This window comes from Trichomycterus rosablanca, chromosome 10, assembly GCF_030014385.1.
Source record: "Trichomycterus rosablanca isolate fTriRos1 chromosome 10, fTriRos1.hap1, whole genome shotgun sequence".
NCBI classification, from domain to species: domain Eukaryota; kingdom Metazoa; phylum Chordata; class Actinopteri; order Siluriformes; family Trichomycteridae; genus Trichomycterus; species Trichomycterus rosablanca.
Window position 1 is genome coordinate 7129679 of NC_085997.1, and position 15699 is coordinate 7145377.

The 15699-nt window shown below is 46.5% G+C and overlaps 1 protein-coding gene, 1 long non-coding RNA gene and 1 pseudogene across 6 annotated transcripts; all 3 read left to right on the plus strand.

Annotated features, from left to right (window-relative positions):
* Nucleotides 1–896: 896 nt before the first annotated feature.
* On the plus strand, nucleotides 897–3958 carry LOC134321613 (serine/threonine-protein kinase pim-1-like). The gene is made up of 6 exons (XM_063003419.1): nucleotides 897–1122; nucleotides 1220–1258; nucleotides 2792–2854; nucleotides 2992–3086; nucleotides 3295–3345; nucleotides 3525–3958. The coding sequence occupies exons 1-6, from the start codon at nucleotides 897–899 to the stop codon at nucleotides 3951–3953; spliced, it is 903 nt and encodes a 300-aa protein (XP_062859489.1). The 3' UTR covers nucleotides 3954–3958.
* A 587-nt stretch (nucleotides 3959–4545) lies between these two features.
* Nucleotides 4546–7501, plus strand: LOC134321614 (serine/threonine-protein kinase pim-1-like; annotated as a pseudogene).
* A 3781-nt stretch (nucleotides 7502–11282) lies between these two features.
* LOC134321750 (uncharacterized) lies at nucleotides 11283–12677 on the plus strand. 5 transcript variants are annotated; one of them, XR_010013901.1, is made up of 6 exons: nucleotides 11283–11297; nucleotides 11591–11715; nucleotides 11831–11864; nucleotides 12156–12253; nucleotides 12354–12471; nucleotides 12579–12677. It is a non-coding gene; the product is annotated as an uncharacterized LOC134321750 (long non-coding RNA). The 5 variants fall into 5 exon arrangements; XR_010013902.1 differs by lacking the exon at nucleotides 11591–11715; XR_010013900.1 differs by lacking the exon at nucleotides 11283–11297 and having other exon boundaries at nucleotides 11577–11715.
* Nucleotides 12678–15699: the final 3022 nt, after the last annotated feature.

The window sequence follows — 15699 nt, forward strand, 5'->3', positions numbered from 1 at the left end:
CTGAACAGGAGAGACGTGCTACTGACCGTCCTTCTCTAATGCGACGCTTTTTGCGTAGTCTATGTCTGTGCTGGCCGTTCGGTCGAGTTCGTTCTCAGACGTCTTTTCAGGACGTCTGTGGTGGCGAGACCGAACCGGAGGGCAGTGTGGACGCAGAGAACCAGACAGTTATGGAGGGATACTTGTTCAAGAGGGCCAGTAATGTCTTTAAAACATGGAACAGGTTTGTAGAGAGCTAGAACACATGATGAGCAATCATTTAGGTAGAAATTAATGGCTAATTAAACAGCTCTAATCATCATAGCAATCGTTTCCTAAATATTGTCAAATCAGAATACACAACGATTCAACACGATGATTTAATATGAAGCTCATTTATGTCATTGTATTAGTTACAAGTGAAACCCTGCAGAATTTCAGTACTATGCAGTTGTTTTATTTCTATGATTCCTTTTGTTTCTGTTTCTTTCCTTCAGGCGCTGGTTCCTGATTCAAAACAACCACCTTATGTACAAGAAGAAATCCGGGGTTAGTCACGTGTCCTTTGTCTAAAGTAAAATCAGTAGCAATAGTGGCTTACATCAAAATCAACATAAAAAGGAGAAACTGTTCCTGAACAATCACTTTTAAAGACTCGTTTGCTAAAGTTTGAGTTGCTTTGCTTGTGCTTTGATTTAAAACTGAAATATTAGAGGTAAAGAAATGTTTGAGAAACCTTTTGTGCCCCCAGCAGAATATCATGGTGGTCATAGCTGATTTACACCTGTGCACGGCCAAACACTACAAGAGCATTGGACGCCGTTGCTGCTTCCAGGTGGTTTCACCTACAAAGTAAGTCCAGTGTACCATCAGGCATGAAAATTAATTTGATTTCTTTATTTATGACACTCTGCTGCATGGACCTCTTCGAATACCGCAGGAACGGCTCACTTCCCGAACATCTGGCTCAGGTCATCATGTGGCAGGTGGTTCTCGCCGCCCGTCATTGCCGTGATCGTGGCGTTCTCCATCGGGATATCAAGGAGCAGAACCTTCTGGTCAGTTTCGACACGTTAGAGGTCAAGCTCATAGACTTTGGCTGTGGGGACTTGCTCAAGTCGACACCCTACAGACGTTTTGCAGGTAATTGTACCTCGGAGGTCAGTAGCTATGAAACACAGATGACAGCGATCGCATAGGAAAGCCGTGTGTGTGAACCGTTTCTCTCACTTTTATTCAGGCACCATACTATACGCCCCACCTGAATGGATCGAGGAAGGTAAGTATCATGGTTGCGCTGCAACGGTGTACAAGAAGAAATCCGGGGTTAGTCACGTGTCCTTTGTCTAAAGTAAAATCAGTAGCAATAGTGGCTTACATCAAAATCAACATAAAAAGGAGAAACTGTTCCTGAACAATCACTTTTAAAGACTCGTTTGCTAAAGTTTGAGTTGCTTTGCTTGTGCTTTGATTTAAAACTGAAATATTAGAGGTAAAGAAATGTTTGAGAAACCTTTTGTGCCCCCAGCAGAATATCATGGTGGTCATAGCTGATTTACACCTGTGCACGGCCAAACACTACAAGAGCATTGGACGCCGTTGCTGCTTCCAGGTGGTTTCACCTACAAAGTAAGTCCAGTGTACCATCAGGCATGAAAATTAATTTGATTTCTTTATTTATGACACTCTGAAGGGCGTGGCTGTGCAACTGATCTGCTAAAGAAAGATGAGGAATATAAAAAGGAACATTTTACTCTCTTTATAATAGAAATGACATGAAAACCGGAGTGGAATAAGCACTTTGTTGTGCTATAGATTCGTGCCATGTTCAGGGTGTGTGTGTGTGTGTTTGTGTGTTTGTGTGTGTGTGTGTAGGATCTGGGTATTGCAGGCCGATTCAGAGGAGAATAGAGAGGCTTGGATCAGAACCATTCAGAACATGGTTGCTAACACCGGTGGTGACAGAACAGACGACTCCATCACTTCCCAATCAAATGAGGTGGTGGATTTGAGCCCAAAACAGGAAGGATCCAGTAGCTCCTCTGAATCACGAGGATCCCAACACACAGAGAGAGACTCACTACGTCCACGATCCGCTTCTGGAACCTCAGGTGGGTTTGAAACTCCAGTCTAACAAGAACACTCGATTCCATCAAGTATAAAGCAAACCAGTTTAAAATGGCCAAAATCAACATTTGAATGGATGCAGACACATTCCATTTCCACTCTCCTACTCTTTCTGATTGATAACTGCTCCATTCCAAACCTCGTACCCTTGACCATCCACTTCTGACCTTGCCTCTGTACAGCTGAGCTGAGTCTTGGTGAAATTGTGCTGGAATCAGCTGCTGTGTTGGATTCCCTCTCTGATGCTTCTCTAGCGAGCAGTGGTAAGTACACACTACAGCAAGTCGACTAGAAAACCATTTTTTTATTCAGAGCTAAATTTACTAGGTGAAAGGTTTTGAGTGAATGAGTGCAGTGATTTAGAAAAGAATCCAGTTGATGTAAAATGCTGATACTAACACAAAACACGTCTTTTAAGTCGAGAGCATTTACGGTACAGTTGGAAGGACCTCACACATCGAAGAGAGCCCGGTGGAACTGAGCACCAGCACTTCCTCCAGCAACTTCATCCACACAGGTCAGCCAGAGCTTTACTGAACCATTCAATGATATTGTGAACTGGTAAGATTTAATGATAAAACATTTGTAACGTATGACTCTGTAAAGCTCTGTACACTTGTTGTACTTCTGATGTGTTAGAGATCATTTACTGACAGCGATTAAATTACATTTGTGTGAACAACAGCTGGTGAGAAGAGCACGACTACAGGAAAGCACTCGGTCCAGAGAGGCAGCGCTCCTTCCAAAGGTCTGTCCAGCCTCACACCTTTCATAGAACAAATATTTTCTAGAGCTTAAATCATGCTGCTCGTGAGTTTTTTTTATTGAGTTTTTTACTTTTACTGAGGAGTTTCTATCAGATTAACAACACGTCCTGTTTTACAGAGTGCTTCGATAGCCTGTACGGAGTCGGAAAGCTTCTGGGCAAAGGAGGCTGCGGTTCTGTGTTTGCAGGACTTCGTAAGGCCGATGGAAAACAGGTGAGATATTTACTCGGCTCTGCTCAGAGTTACACGAGAATTGTCGATCATTACAAAGCTGCTTTGATCTTAAGATCCACAATGACTACGCATGTCATCAAACTTGTAGTTAAAAAGCGAATGGCCCTTTTGGTTACTGTTGGCCAAAAGTACGTTCCCGTAATATTCGTTCCTGATTTGAATCGTTTTGTTTTGCATGTTTTATAAGGTTGCTATTAAGATTGTGCTGAAGAGTGGCTGTGACAGATTCATCACCATTGTAAGTAACATTTGTTTCACTTGTGAAATATTGCAAAGATGCAACAGCCATATAAAAAAAACCTTATCTTATAAATGACATGATGCATTAAAATGCAAAATAGCATCGAATGTAACCGCCACTCTGCCTATTTACTATAGATTCCAACCCCATGCTAACCATGTCTGCTCAAATATTAGCCTGGTGAGAAGAACGGTCTCCCTGTAGAGGTGGCGTTGATGCTGATGGTGTCCGAGCCACCTCGCTGCGAACGTGTCCTGGAGCTCCTGGAATGGTTCGACATGCCCGAGTGCTACGTCTTGATCCTGGAGCGACCCGCCTGCTGCATGGACCTCTTCGAATACCGCAGGAACGGCTCACTTCCCGAACATCTGGCTCAGGTCATCATGTGGCAGGTGGTTCTCGCCGCCCGTCATTGCCGTGATCGTGGCGTTCTCCATCGGGATATCAAGGAGCAGAACCTTCTGGTCAGTTTCGACACGTTAGAGGTCAAGCTCATAGACTTTGGCTGTGGGGACTTGCTCAAGTCGACACCCTACAGACGTTTTGCAGGTAATTGTACCTCGGAGGTCAGTAGCTATGAAACACAGATGACAGCGATCGCATAGGAAAGCCGTGTGTGTGAACCGTTTCTCTCACTTTTATTCAGGCACCATACTATACGCCCCACCTGAATGGATCGAGGAAGGTAAGTATCATGGTTGCGCTGCAACGGTGTGGAGCCTGGGCGTCCTTTTGTTTGTTCTAGTGTGTGGAGAGCTGCCATTCTGGAATGAGAGGGAGATCGCTGCTGGACACCTGATCTTCAAAGCTGGTGTGTCTATGGGTAAGAAAATGCAGAAACATAAGAAGCATGTCTCTTTTCGTTTTTTTTTTTTAAGTGATGTTAAATAGTTTCTATTACAATGTTGTAACGACCTGATCACTGCACACACAGCCTGCCGTCATCTGATCAGACGCTGCCTGGCCAAGGATCCGAATAAGCGACCCAGCCTCGAGATGATCCTGGAGCACAACTGGTTTTCAGAGATCCTTAGGAACTAAGTCCAGGTGTAAGGTTTCCTGCGGCGTTGGGACTAACCTACCTTGGTCCCCGGCGTTGCAGGAATTACAGATCCTCTGGAACAAAGGCCTTAAATTAGAGGTCTCCTAATTAAGGCTGACGACCTGCAGCTGCACCTGCTTATTTAAGCAGGCACCATGCAGCCACAGGTTGTCACGCCTTTGTCCCTGTTTCGTTTGGTTTGGTTTCTTTTAGTTTAAGTCGACGTTTTTGTTTTACTCCCAGCCACAGCAAGGATTGGCTGGTGATTTAGCACACGGGTTCCCCGAACTTCGCGACGGCGATTTCGGGGTGTCCCGTGTGCTAAACAGGTGTGCGGCTTCCCGATCGTGCTGAGGCGCGGTCGGTGACATGGCCACCTGTCCCCGAACTTCGTGACGGCGAGTTCAGCGTGTTCTTTGCACAATACGGGTTGGTTTCATTCCAGCTTCGGCTTGGTGATAAACCACCCGATTCCCGAACTTCGCGACGGTGAGTTCGGTGTATCCCCGAACATCGCGACGGCGAGTTCGGCGTGTTCCTTGCACTATACGGGTTGGCTGTTTTCCCCCGCCGCTTATGCGGTCTTTGGGAATTCAGCCCACGAGCCCGTTATGCAAGCGCTCCGGGTGTGTTCCTTGCACTATACGGGTTAGCTGTTCTCCCCTGCCGCTTAAGCGGTCTTTGGGAATTCAGCCTGCGAACCCGTTATGCAAGCGCTCCGGGTTGGCTGTTTTTCCCCCGGCGCTTAAGCGGTCTTTGGGAATACAGCCATCGCTCCGAACGACGCGACGGCGAGTTCGGTGTGTTCTTTGCGTTAAACGGATTGGTTTCATTCCAGCTGTTGCTGACGATCAAGCCATCCGTTTCCCCGAACATCGCAACGGCGAGTTTGGTGTGTTTCTTGTTTCCTATAGGTGAGCTTCTGCCTGGTGACAGCATGGTGCGACTAGTGACAGAGCCACCGATCGTGCTGAGGCGCGGTCGGTGACATGGCCACCTGTCCCCGAACTTCGTGACGGCGAGTTCGCCGTGTTCCTTGCACAATACGGATTGGTTTCATTCCAGCTTCGGCTTGGTGATAAACCACCCGATTTCCGAACTTCGCGACGGTGAGTTCGGTGTATCCCCGAACATCGCGACGGCGAGTTCAGCGTGTTCCTTGCACTATACGGGTTGGCTGTTTTCCCCCGCCGCTTATGCGGTCTTTGGGAATTCAGCCCATGAGCCCGTTATGCAAGCGCTCCGGGTGTGTTCCTTGCACTATACGGGTTAGCTGTTCTCCCCCGCCGCTTAAGCGGTCTTTGGGAATTCAGCCTGCGAACCCGTTATGCAAGCGCTCCGGGTTGGCTGTTTTTCCCCCGCCGCTTAAGCGGTCTTTGGGAATACAGCCATCGCTCCGAACGACGCAACGGCGAGTTCGGTGTGTTCTTTGCGTTAAACGGATTGGTTTCATTCCAGCTGTTGCTGACGATCAAGCCATCCGTTTCCCCGAACATCGCAACGGCGAGTTTGGTGTTTTTCTTGTTTCCTATAGGTGAGCTTCTGCCTGGTGACAGCGAGGCAGCGCTCCTTCCAAAGGTCTGTCCAGCCTTACATCTTTCATAGAACAAATATTATCTAGAGCTTAAATCATGCTGCTCTTGAGTTTTTTATTGAGTTTTTTACTTTTACTGAGGAGTTTCTATCAGAATAACAACACGTCCTGTTTTACAGAGTGCTTCGATAGCCTGTACGGAGTCGGAAAGCTTCTGGGCAAAGGAGGCTACGGTTCTGTGTTTGCAGGACTTCGTAAGGCCGATGGAAAACAGGTGAGATATTTACTCGGCTCTGCTCAGAGTTACACGAGAATTGTCGATCATTACAAAGCTGCTTTGATCTTAAGATCCACAATGACTACGCATGTCATCAAACTTGTAGTTAAAAAGCGAATGGCCCTTTTGGTTACTGTTGGCCAAAAGTACGTTCCCGTAATATTCGTTCCTGATTTGAATCGTTTTGTTTTGCATGTTTTATAAGGTTGCTATTAAGATTGTGCTGAAGAGTGGCTGTGACAGATTCATCACCATTGTAAGTAACATTTGTTTCACTTGTGAAATATTGCAAAGATGCAACAGCCATATAAAAAAAACCTTATCTTATAAATGACATGATGCATTAAAATGCAAAATAGCATCGAATGTAACCGCCACTCTGCCTATTTACTATAGATTCCAACCCCATGCTAACCATGTCTGCTCAAATATTAGCCTGGTGAGAAGAACGGTCTCCCTGTAGAGGTGGCGTTGATGCTGATGGTGTCCGAGCCACCTCGCTGCGAACGTGTCCTGGAGCTCCTGGAATGGTTCGACATGCCCGAGTGCTACGTCTTGATCCTGGAGCGACCCGCCTGCTGCATGGACCTCTTCGAATACCGCAGGAACGGCTCACTTCCCGAACATCTGGCTCAGGTCATCATGTGGCAGGTGGTTCTCGCCGCCCGTCATTGCCGTGATCGTGGCGTTCTCCATCGGGATATCAAGGAGCAGAACCTTCTGGTCAGTTTCGACACGTTAGAGGTCAAGCTCATAGACTTTGGCTGTGGGGACTTGCTCAAGTCGACACCCTACAGACGTTTTGCAGGTAATTGTACCTCGGAGGTCAGTAGCTATGAAACACAGATGACAGCGATCGCATAGGAAAGCCGTGTGTGTGAACCGTTTCTCTCACTTTTATTCAGGCACCATACTATACGCCCCACCTGAATGGATCGAGGAAGGTAAGTATCATGGTTGCGCTGCAACGGTGTGGAGCCTGGGCGTCCTTTTGTTTGTTCTAGTGTGTGGAGAGCTGCCATTCTGGAATGAGAGGGAGATCGCTGCTGGACACCTGATCTTCAAAGCTGGTGTGTCTATGGGTAAGAAAATGCAGAAACATAAGAAGCATGTCTCTTTTCGTTTTTTTTTTTTAAGTGATGTTAAATAGTTTCTATTACAATGTTGTAACGACCTGATCACTGCACACACAGCCTGCCGTCATCTGATCAGACGCTGCCTGGCCAAGGATCCGAATAAGTGACCCAGCCTCGAGATGATCCTGGAGCACAACTGGTTTTCAGAGATCCTTAGGAACTAAGTCCAGGTGTAAGGTTTCCTGCGGCGTTGGGACTAACCTACCTTGGTCCCCGGCGTTGCAGGAATTACAGATCCTCTGGAACAAAGGCCTTAAATTAGAGGTCTCCTAATTAAGGCTGACGACCTGCAGCTGCACCTGCTTATTTAAGCAGGCACCATGCAGCCACAGGTTGTCACGCCTTTGTCCCTGTTTCGTTTGGTTTGGTTTCTTTTAGTTTAAGTCGACGTTTTTGTTTTACTCCCAGCCACAGCAAGGATTGGCTGGTGATTTAGCACACGGGTTCCCCGAACTTCGCGACGGCGATTTCGGGGTGTCCCGTGTGCTAAACAGGTGTGCGGCTTCCCGATCGTGCTGAGGCGCGGTCGGTGACATGGCCACCTGTCCCCGAACTTCGTGACGGCGAGTTCAGCGTGTTCTTTGCACAATACGGGTTGGTTTCATTCCAGCTTCGGCTTGGTGATAAACCACCCGATTCCCGAACTTCGCGACGGTGAGTTCGGTGTATCCCCGAACATCGCGACGGCGAGTTCGGCGTGTTCCTTGCACTATACGGGTTGGCTGTTTTCCCCCGCCGCTTATGCGGTCTTTGGGAATTCAGCCCACGAGCCCGTTATGCAAGCGCTCCGGGTGTGTTCCTTGCACTATACGGGTTAGCTGTTCTCCCCTGCCGCTTAAGCGGTCTTTGGGAATTCAGCCTGCGAACCCGTTATGCAAGCGATCCGGGTTGGCTGTTTTTCCCCGGGCGCTTAAGCGGTCTTTGGGAATACAGCCATCGCTCCGAACGACGCGACGGCGAGTTCGGTGTGTTCTTTGCGTTAAACGGATTGGTTTCATTCCAGCTGTTGCTGACGATCAAGCCATCCGTTTCCCCGAACATCGCAACGGCGAGTTTGGTGTGTTTCTTGTTTCCTATAGGTGAGCTTCTGCCTGGTGACAGCATGGTGCGACTAGTGACAGAGCCACCGATTTCCTCGGACTGCGCTGACGCGGGTCTGGATTATTCTCTTGTTTCCTATAGGTGAGCTTTTGCCTGGTGACAGCATGGTGCGACTAGTGACAGAGCCACCGGTTTCCTCGGACTGCGCTGACGCGGGTCCGGATCATTCTCTTGTTTCCTATAGGTGAGCTTCTGCCTGGTGACAGCATGGTGCGACTAGTGACAGAGCCACTGGTTTCCTCGGACTGCGCTGACGCGGGTCCGGATCATTCTCTTGTTTCCTATAGGTGAGCTTCTGCCTGGTGACAGCATGGTGCGACTAGTGACAGAGCCACCGGTTTCCTCGGACTGCGCCGACGCGGGTCTGGATCATTCTCTTGTTTCCTATAGGTGAGCTTCTGCCTGGTGACAGCATGGTGCGACTAGTGACAGAGCCACCGATTTCCTCGGACTGCGCTGACGCGGGTCTGGATTATTCTCTTGTTTCCTATAGGTGAGCTTCTGCCTGGTGACAGCATGGTGCGACTAGTGACAGAGCCACCGGTTTCCTCGGACTGCGCTGACGCGGGTCCGGATCATTCTCTTGTTTCCTATAGGTGAGCTTCTGCCTGGTGACAGCATGGTGCGACTAGTGACAGAGCCACCGGTTTCCTCGGACTGCGCTGACGCGGGTCTGGATTATTCTCTTGTTTCCTATAGGTGAGCTTCTGCCTGGTGACAGCATGGTGCGACTAGTGACAGAGCCACCGGTTTCCTCGGACTGCGCTGACGCGGGTCCGGATCATTCTCTTGTTTCCTATAGGTGAGCTTCTGCCTGGTGACAGCATGGTGCGACTAGTGACAGAGCCACTGGTTTCCTCGGACTGCGCTGACGCGGGTCCGGATCATTCTCTTGTTTCCTATAGGTGAGCTTCTGCCTGGTGACAGCATGGTGCGACTAGTGACAGAGCCACCGGTTTGCTCGGACTGCGCTGACGCGGGTCCGGATCATTCTCTTGTTTCCTATAGGTGAGCTTCTGCCTGGTGACAGCATGGTGCGACTAGTGACAGAGCTACCGGTTTCCTCGGACTGCGCCGACGCGGGTCCGGATCATTCTCTTGTTTCCTATAGGTGAGCTTCTGCCTGGTGTCAGCATGGTGCGACTAGTGACAGAGCCACCTGTCCCCGGACATCGCGACGGCGAGTTCGGGTTATTCTCTAATTTCCTCTATGGAGAAGCTCCTGTCCTGCAATGCCGGTCGCGACGGCCTCGCAAGCCGCGATGGGGATTCGCGACTCGGTTTCATTTTCCTTTGTTAAAACGTTATATCCCTGATTATTATTTGTTTACTTTTATTAATAAACTTTTCTGTTACTTAACTCTGCATCTTGGGTCCTCTTTCCCCCCCCCCACGTAACAGAAAGGCGTGACCATTAAATGGACCCGCGGAGAACTCCCCATTCCCTCTCAAAAATTTTTTTAGGGGGCCCTCCCTGGCTACTTCCCCGGCTGCTTGAGTCCACCCGAGGGGACTCAGGCTGCGGGGGCTTCTGACCTTAGGAGTGGTCCTCTTTAACTCCCCAGTTGCTTGAGTCCACCCGAGGGGACTCGGGCTGCGGGGCTTAGGACCTCAGGAGTGGTCCTTTTTGAGAAGGGCGTACTGTAAGGTTTCCTGCGGCGTTGGGACTAACCTACCTTGGTCCCCGGCGTTGCAGGAATTACAGATCCTCTGGAACAAAGGCCTTAAATTAGAGGTCTCCTAATTAAGGCTGACGACCTGCAGCTGCACCTGCTTATTTAAGCAGGCACCGTGCAGCCACAGGTTGTCACGCCTTTGTCCCTGTTTCGTTTGGTTTGGTTTCTTTTAGTTTAAGTCGACGTTTTTGTTTTACTCCCAGCCACAGCAAGGATTGGCTGGTGATTTAGCACACGGGTTCCCCGAACTTCGCGACGGCGATTTCGGGGTGTCCCGTGTGCTAAACAGGTGTGCGGCTTCCCGATCGTGCTGAGGCGCGGTCGGTGACATGGCCACCTGTCCCCGAACTTCGTGACGGCGAGTTCGCCGTGTTCCTTGCACAATACGGATTGGTTTCATTCCAGCTTCGGCTTGGTGATAAACCACCCGATTTCCGAACTTCGCGACGGTGAGTTCGGTGTATCCCCGAACATCGCGACGGCGAGTTCAGCGTGTTCCTTGCACTATACGGGTTGGCTGTTTTCCCCTGCCGCTTATGCGGTCTTTGGGAATTCAGCCCATGAGCCCGTTATGCAAGCGCTCCGGGTGTGTTCCTTGCACTATACGGGTTAGCTGTTCTCCCCCGCCGCTTAAGCGGTCTTTGGGAATTCAGCCTGCGAACCCGTTATGCAAGCGCTCCGGGTTGGCTGTTTTTCCCCCGCCGCTTAAGCGGTCTTTGGGAATACAGCCATCGCTCCGAACGACGCGACGGCGAGTTCGGTGTGTTCTTTGCGTTAATTGGATTGGTTTCATTCCAGCTGTTGCTGACGATCAAGCCATCCGTTTCCCCGAACATCGCAACGGCGAGTTTGGTGTTTTTCTTGTTTCCTATAGGTGAGCTTCTGCCTGGTGACAGCATGGTGCGACTAGTGACAGAGCCACCGATTTCCTCGGACTGCGCTGACGCGGGTCTGGATTATTCTCTTGTTTCCTATAGGTGAGCTTCTGCCTGGTGACAGCATGGTGCGACTAGTGACAGAGCCACCGGTTTCCTCGGACTGCGCTGACGCGGGTCCGGATCATTCTCTTGTTTCCTATAGGTGAGCTTCTGCCTGGTGACAGCATGGTGCGACTAGTGACAGAGCCACTGGTTTCCTCGGACTGCGCTGACGCGGGTCCGGATCATTCTCTTGTTTCCTATAGGTGAGCTTCTGCCTGGTGACAGCATGGTGCGACTAGTGACAGAGCCACCTGTCCCCGGACATCGCGACGGCAAGTTCGGGTTATTCTCTAATTTCCTCTATGGAGAAGCTCCTGTCCTGCAATGCCGATCACGACGGCCTCGCAAGCCGCGATGGGGATTCGCGACTGGGTTTCATTTTCCTTTGTTAAAACGTTATATCCCTGATTATTATTTGTTTACTTTTATTAATAAACTTTTCTGTTACTTAACTCTGCATCTTGGGTCCTCCTTTTCCCCCCCCACGTAACACCAGGTCAGTTAGAACAAATAAGGATAGACCTAAATGGATATAGCTAAGAGTCTGTGTTAGCATATAGGCCAGATCACACGTTGCAATGAATCATCGTTGCATTTTGCTAATAACATCAAAGACACTAGGTTAGTAATTGGTGTGTAAAGAACTTTTAACCAAATAAAATCATACATTTTTATAGTTATAACAACAATTTCTCATGTCAAACTGTTTTTTTTTTTCCTTTTCTTTACTCTACAGGCACCTGTATGGGTTTGTAGCAGACAGATCATGGGTGAGCATATCAGAGACTAAGCAATGACTAAATGTGTATGAACAAAACCGTCCACTGTTTGCTTTCATGTAATGTAAAAGTAATCTGAGAGCATGAACACCAGAAAACACAACAGGAGTGATTTGGAGATCAGCAAAATTTTGTGGATCAGCTTGACGAGTCAGTCGACTGAATAATACTGAAGTTTTTCAAGCTGCTTTTCATCTGTTTCCCCCCTCAGATAATTATTAGCTTAACATCCCCTTAACACATGATGGAAATCAATCTCACATTATGTTTTCACCACCACAGCACAGGTCTGCTACAAGAACACATCCAGAGGTTTTTAGCTGAGGTTCAGATCACCTCCATTCCTCAGCACCATGTACATACCACGCCAGGTCAGAAAGGTGAGTGCTGGAGAAAGTGGTTTAGGCAGTTAGGAGTTTAACATAATTTAAACATCAATGATTGATATGGGTGTGTGTGTTCTGGGTAATTGTCTTATAGAAAGCCCCATCAATGAACAAGTCTAACCTACTGGAAGAAGCAACCAGATCAGATTTGGGCCTAAGCACCTTGATACCTCACAGAAGATGAAATGACTGAGTCACCACAACAATCTATGGTGGGTGTCTGGGAATGGATCCTGCAGACTTGTAACACATGTGTATTGTGCCTTGATTCCAGTCGATGGTAATTTAACGGTCAGTACATTGTTTTGTGTCCCTACAGATCAACGACCACGTCTGTCATCCTGAAAGCACTTTGACCTTCTCTGTGATGGTGTATGAGACAAGAGAGGAAACAAAACCAATAAAATATTGAATAAAACTGTGTTTGTACTGGCGTGTGTATTTTCTTTACCTACTTTATGACTTGCACAACACAGGAGAGCACCTTTTATGAGTAATTGATGCAGAAATGTAGATGAATCCTAAACAAGTTTGGAATGACCTTTTCCTGCAGCTGTAGTTTTGTACAGCTGAGAACGTATGGATATAAAAAATTATCAAAATTACCCTCTACAGTTGGCACATTTTGCCCAGCAACATTCCAGGAAACCAGACTTCACTCACTAAATCACTAAAGTACTTTATTTAAACCAGAGGGTCTAATGTCATGTAACAAAAAGCATTTTCAAAACTTATTTTGTTTATTAAAACATGTTACATATGACATGTTCTGACATTTCAACAACAAATGTTTAAAACACAACATAAAGGCACTGATCCCATAAACTGTAGTCCAGTGGTCATCAACAGGAACACTTCCATGTTTTTAATAGAAGACTGTGCAACTCCCCAGCACATCACTGTTGTTTAGAACTGGCACTACTTATGTCTGTCCAAAGATCTCTCATGGTTCTGTACAGGCTAAACAACAGAAACAGAAATGAACAAGCAACTCGTCACATAAGTGATAAAATATTATAAACTGAAATCTTTATCAATGAATAATGGAAAAAAAAATTCAAGTTAAATCAAGCAAAGTAAGGTGTGACTCATTTGAGAGTCGTTGCCCCACCTTGCCAGGTGTAAATTGGGGTTAAACTGACTAGGAGGGACATGCTTTATAGGTGGCTGACCAATTGGTGTAAAGTCCCTGGGATAAAGCAGGTTGTGTCTAAAGGTGTTGCTGGGTCTGAAATGTACCAGGGTGTCATGCTTGGAGAAGATAAGAGTTGTTTCTAAATTCCCTGAGGAATGTACATTCATGTTGTAACGACCAGTGTTGCCAGATTTTATTTGAAAGTGGCAGGGTCAAAAAGAGGGTTTTTATTTGCGGGAGTAGAATTTTGGCAGTGTTATTATGACGTTAGTATACTCCCACCATGATTTCTGGGGTGACTGTCAGTTTCATAGTTGTTTGACAGTTTGATTGTTACTGAGGAGAAGATAGTCGATGTAATTTTATCATGGTGGTACCTGGGTGATAATCTTGAAGCTTCAAATATTGTTATCAAAGCATGTAGAATGTATTTTAATTTTTTTTTTATTGTATAAATATACTCAGATAACCCAGAATAATATAATTTAGTAATGTATTATTCTAATATACTGTACATTGATCAGCTATAACATTAAAACCACCTCCTTGTTTCTACACTCACTGTCCATTTTATGAGCTCCACTTACCATATAGAAGCACTTTGTAGCTCTACAATTACTGACTGTAGTCCATCTGTTTTTCTGCATGTTTTGTTAGTCCCCTTTCATGCTGTTGCTGTGGCCACAACGCAGAGTACTAACCACTATACAATCACGGCTTCCCAGCGCTCAGCCACTGGTGGCTCACGTCAGCTGCTCCCTGATAGACTGCAGTCATAGTTCCAACAGAACAAGCTGCTTGAGCTACAGCAACAAGGCGCCAAGGAACTAATATGCAGAGTTTTACTCGAGTCCAATCAAAAAGGACAATTCCCATACCGGGAGTAGAACCCGGGTCGCCTGGGTGAAAACCAGGAATCCTGACAGCTAGACCATATGGGAAACTGCAAGGCTTAGCACCGGCTGATGCCAGAATCAGCCACTTCTTTTCGCTCTTACAAGCCTTTGTCGTTTTGACAAGACGTGCATTGTTGGATGTGGGGTACAGAGAACCATACATGAGGAGTTAGAGAGACAAAAAAAGGCATAAGGTAACCGAGCCAGCCAGGAGTCAAACCTAGAATCTTCTGATCCGTAGTCAGACGCGTTATCCATTGCACCTCTGGCCCCTCTTGGGTTGTGGTCGTTACTTTCCTGAAGCTCCGGCCCCATTTCTGTCTCTTGACAGAAGCCCTTGACAACCCTTAAGTCAGTCTGTTTTGGTTTGGTTCAGTTCGTCCTAAAGGCTGCGATAAACGTTTCAAATAAACTGAGTCTGTGATGGTTTAAAAGCAACGCATAATATAGAAAAGAGTCTGGCTGCGTCCGAAATCGCATACTTCCATACTCAATAGTACGTGAAATGAGTACGCTAGAGCGGTTAGTATGTCCGAATACATAGTATGCACAAAGAGGTACGTGAGAAGTACCCGGATGACCTACTTCTTTGGCAGCCATGTTTGAGTATGCAAGCGATGCACACTTTCGGTCCGCTAATGTATCCCATAATGCAACTGGAGCTGGGTAGGCGTTCACAGCGGAGAAAGAAAGAAGAAGAAAGATGTCCTCTGTTTACAAGTGTAAGTAAGATAAACAGAATAAAAAATTTATTATTGCGTACAACCCTAAATAACGTTATGATTAGCTTTATGTAAAACGACAGAATTGATTTTGTCTGATTTTAAAAGTGTTATACACCTGTTACCTGTGAGTTTTTAAGTCAGCCAAGGTTATTGTTGTATACTCAAGAAATATAATCCGATAACGCATGTGCTAGGTTAAATATTCAGGATTAACGTCGGTGCTGGTAGATTTACATCTTGTTATTCTGGTAGGACAATAAAAGCGATATACTACTTTTTATTCAATGTATTTAACTACATAGTGTTGTACAACATTACATGTGTACTTAATACTATTGTATTTTAATACTTGCAAATTTGAATACTTGCATACTTTAATACTTGCTTACTATAATACTTTGCATTAATATATAATAATAATAATACATTTTATTTATATAGCGCTTTTCAAGATACTCAAAGACGCTTTACATAAGACAAATAATCAAAACAAATACGTACATACACCATACAAATCATAGTACAAAATCAAAATAGTACATCAACATCAAGAATAATTAAGATAAAAACAAAGAGAGCAGCATAAGACAGTTCATTAAAAATTTGCTAAATTATGAGAGAGAACAACAAATATAGAACAATTTCTTAAAATTAGACAGAAACAGGACAGATTCACATGCAATC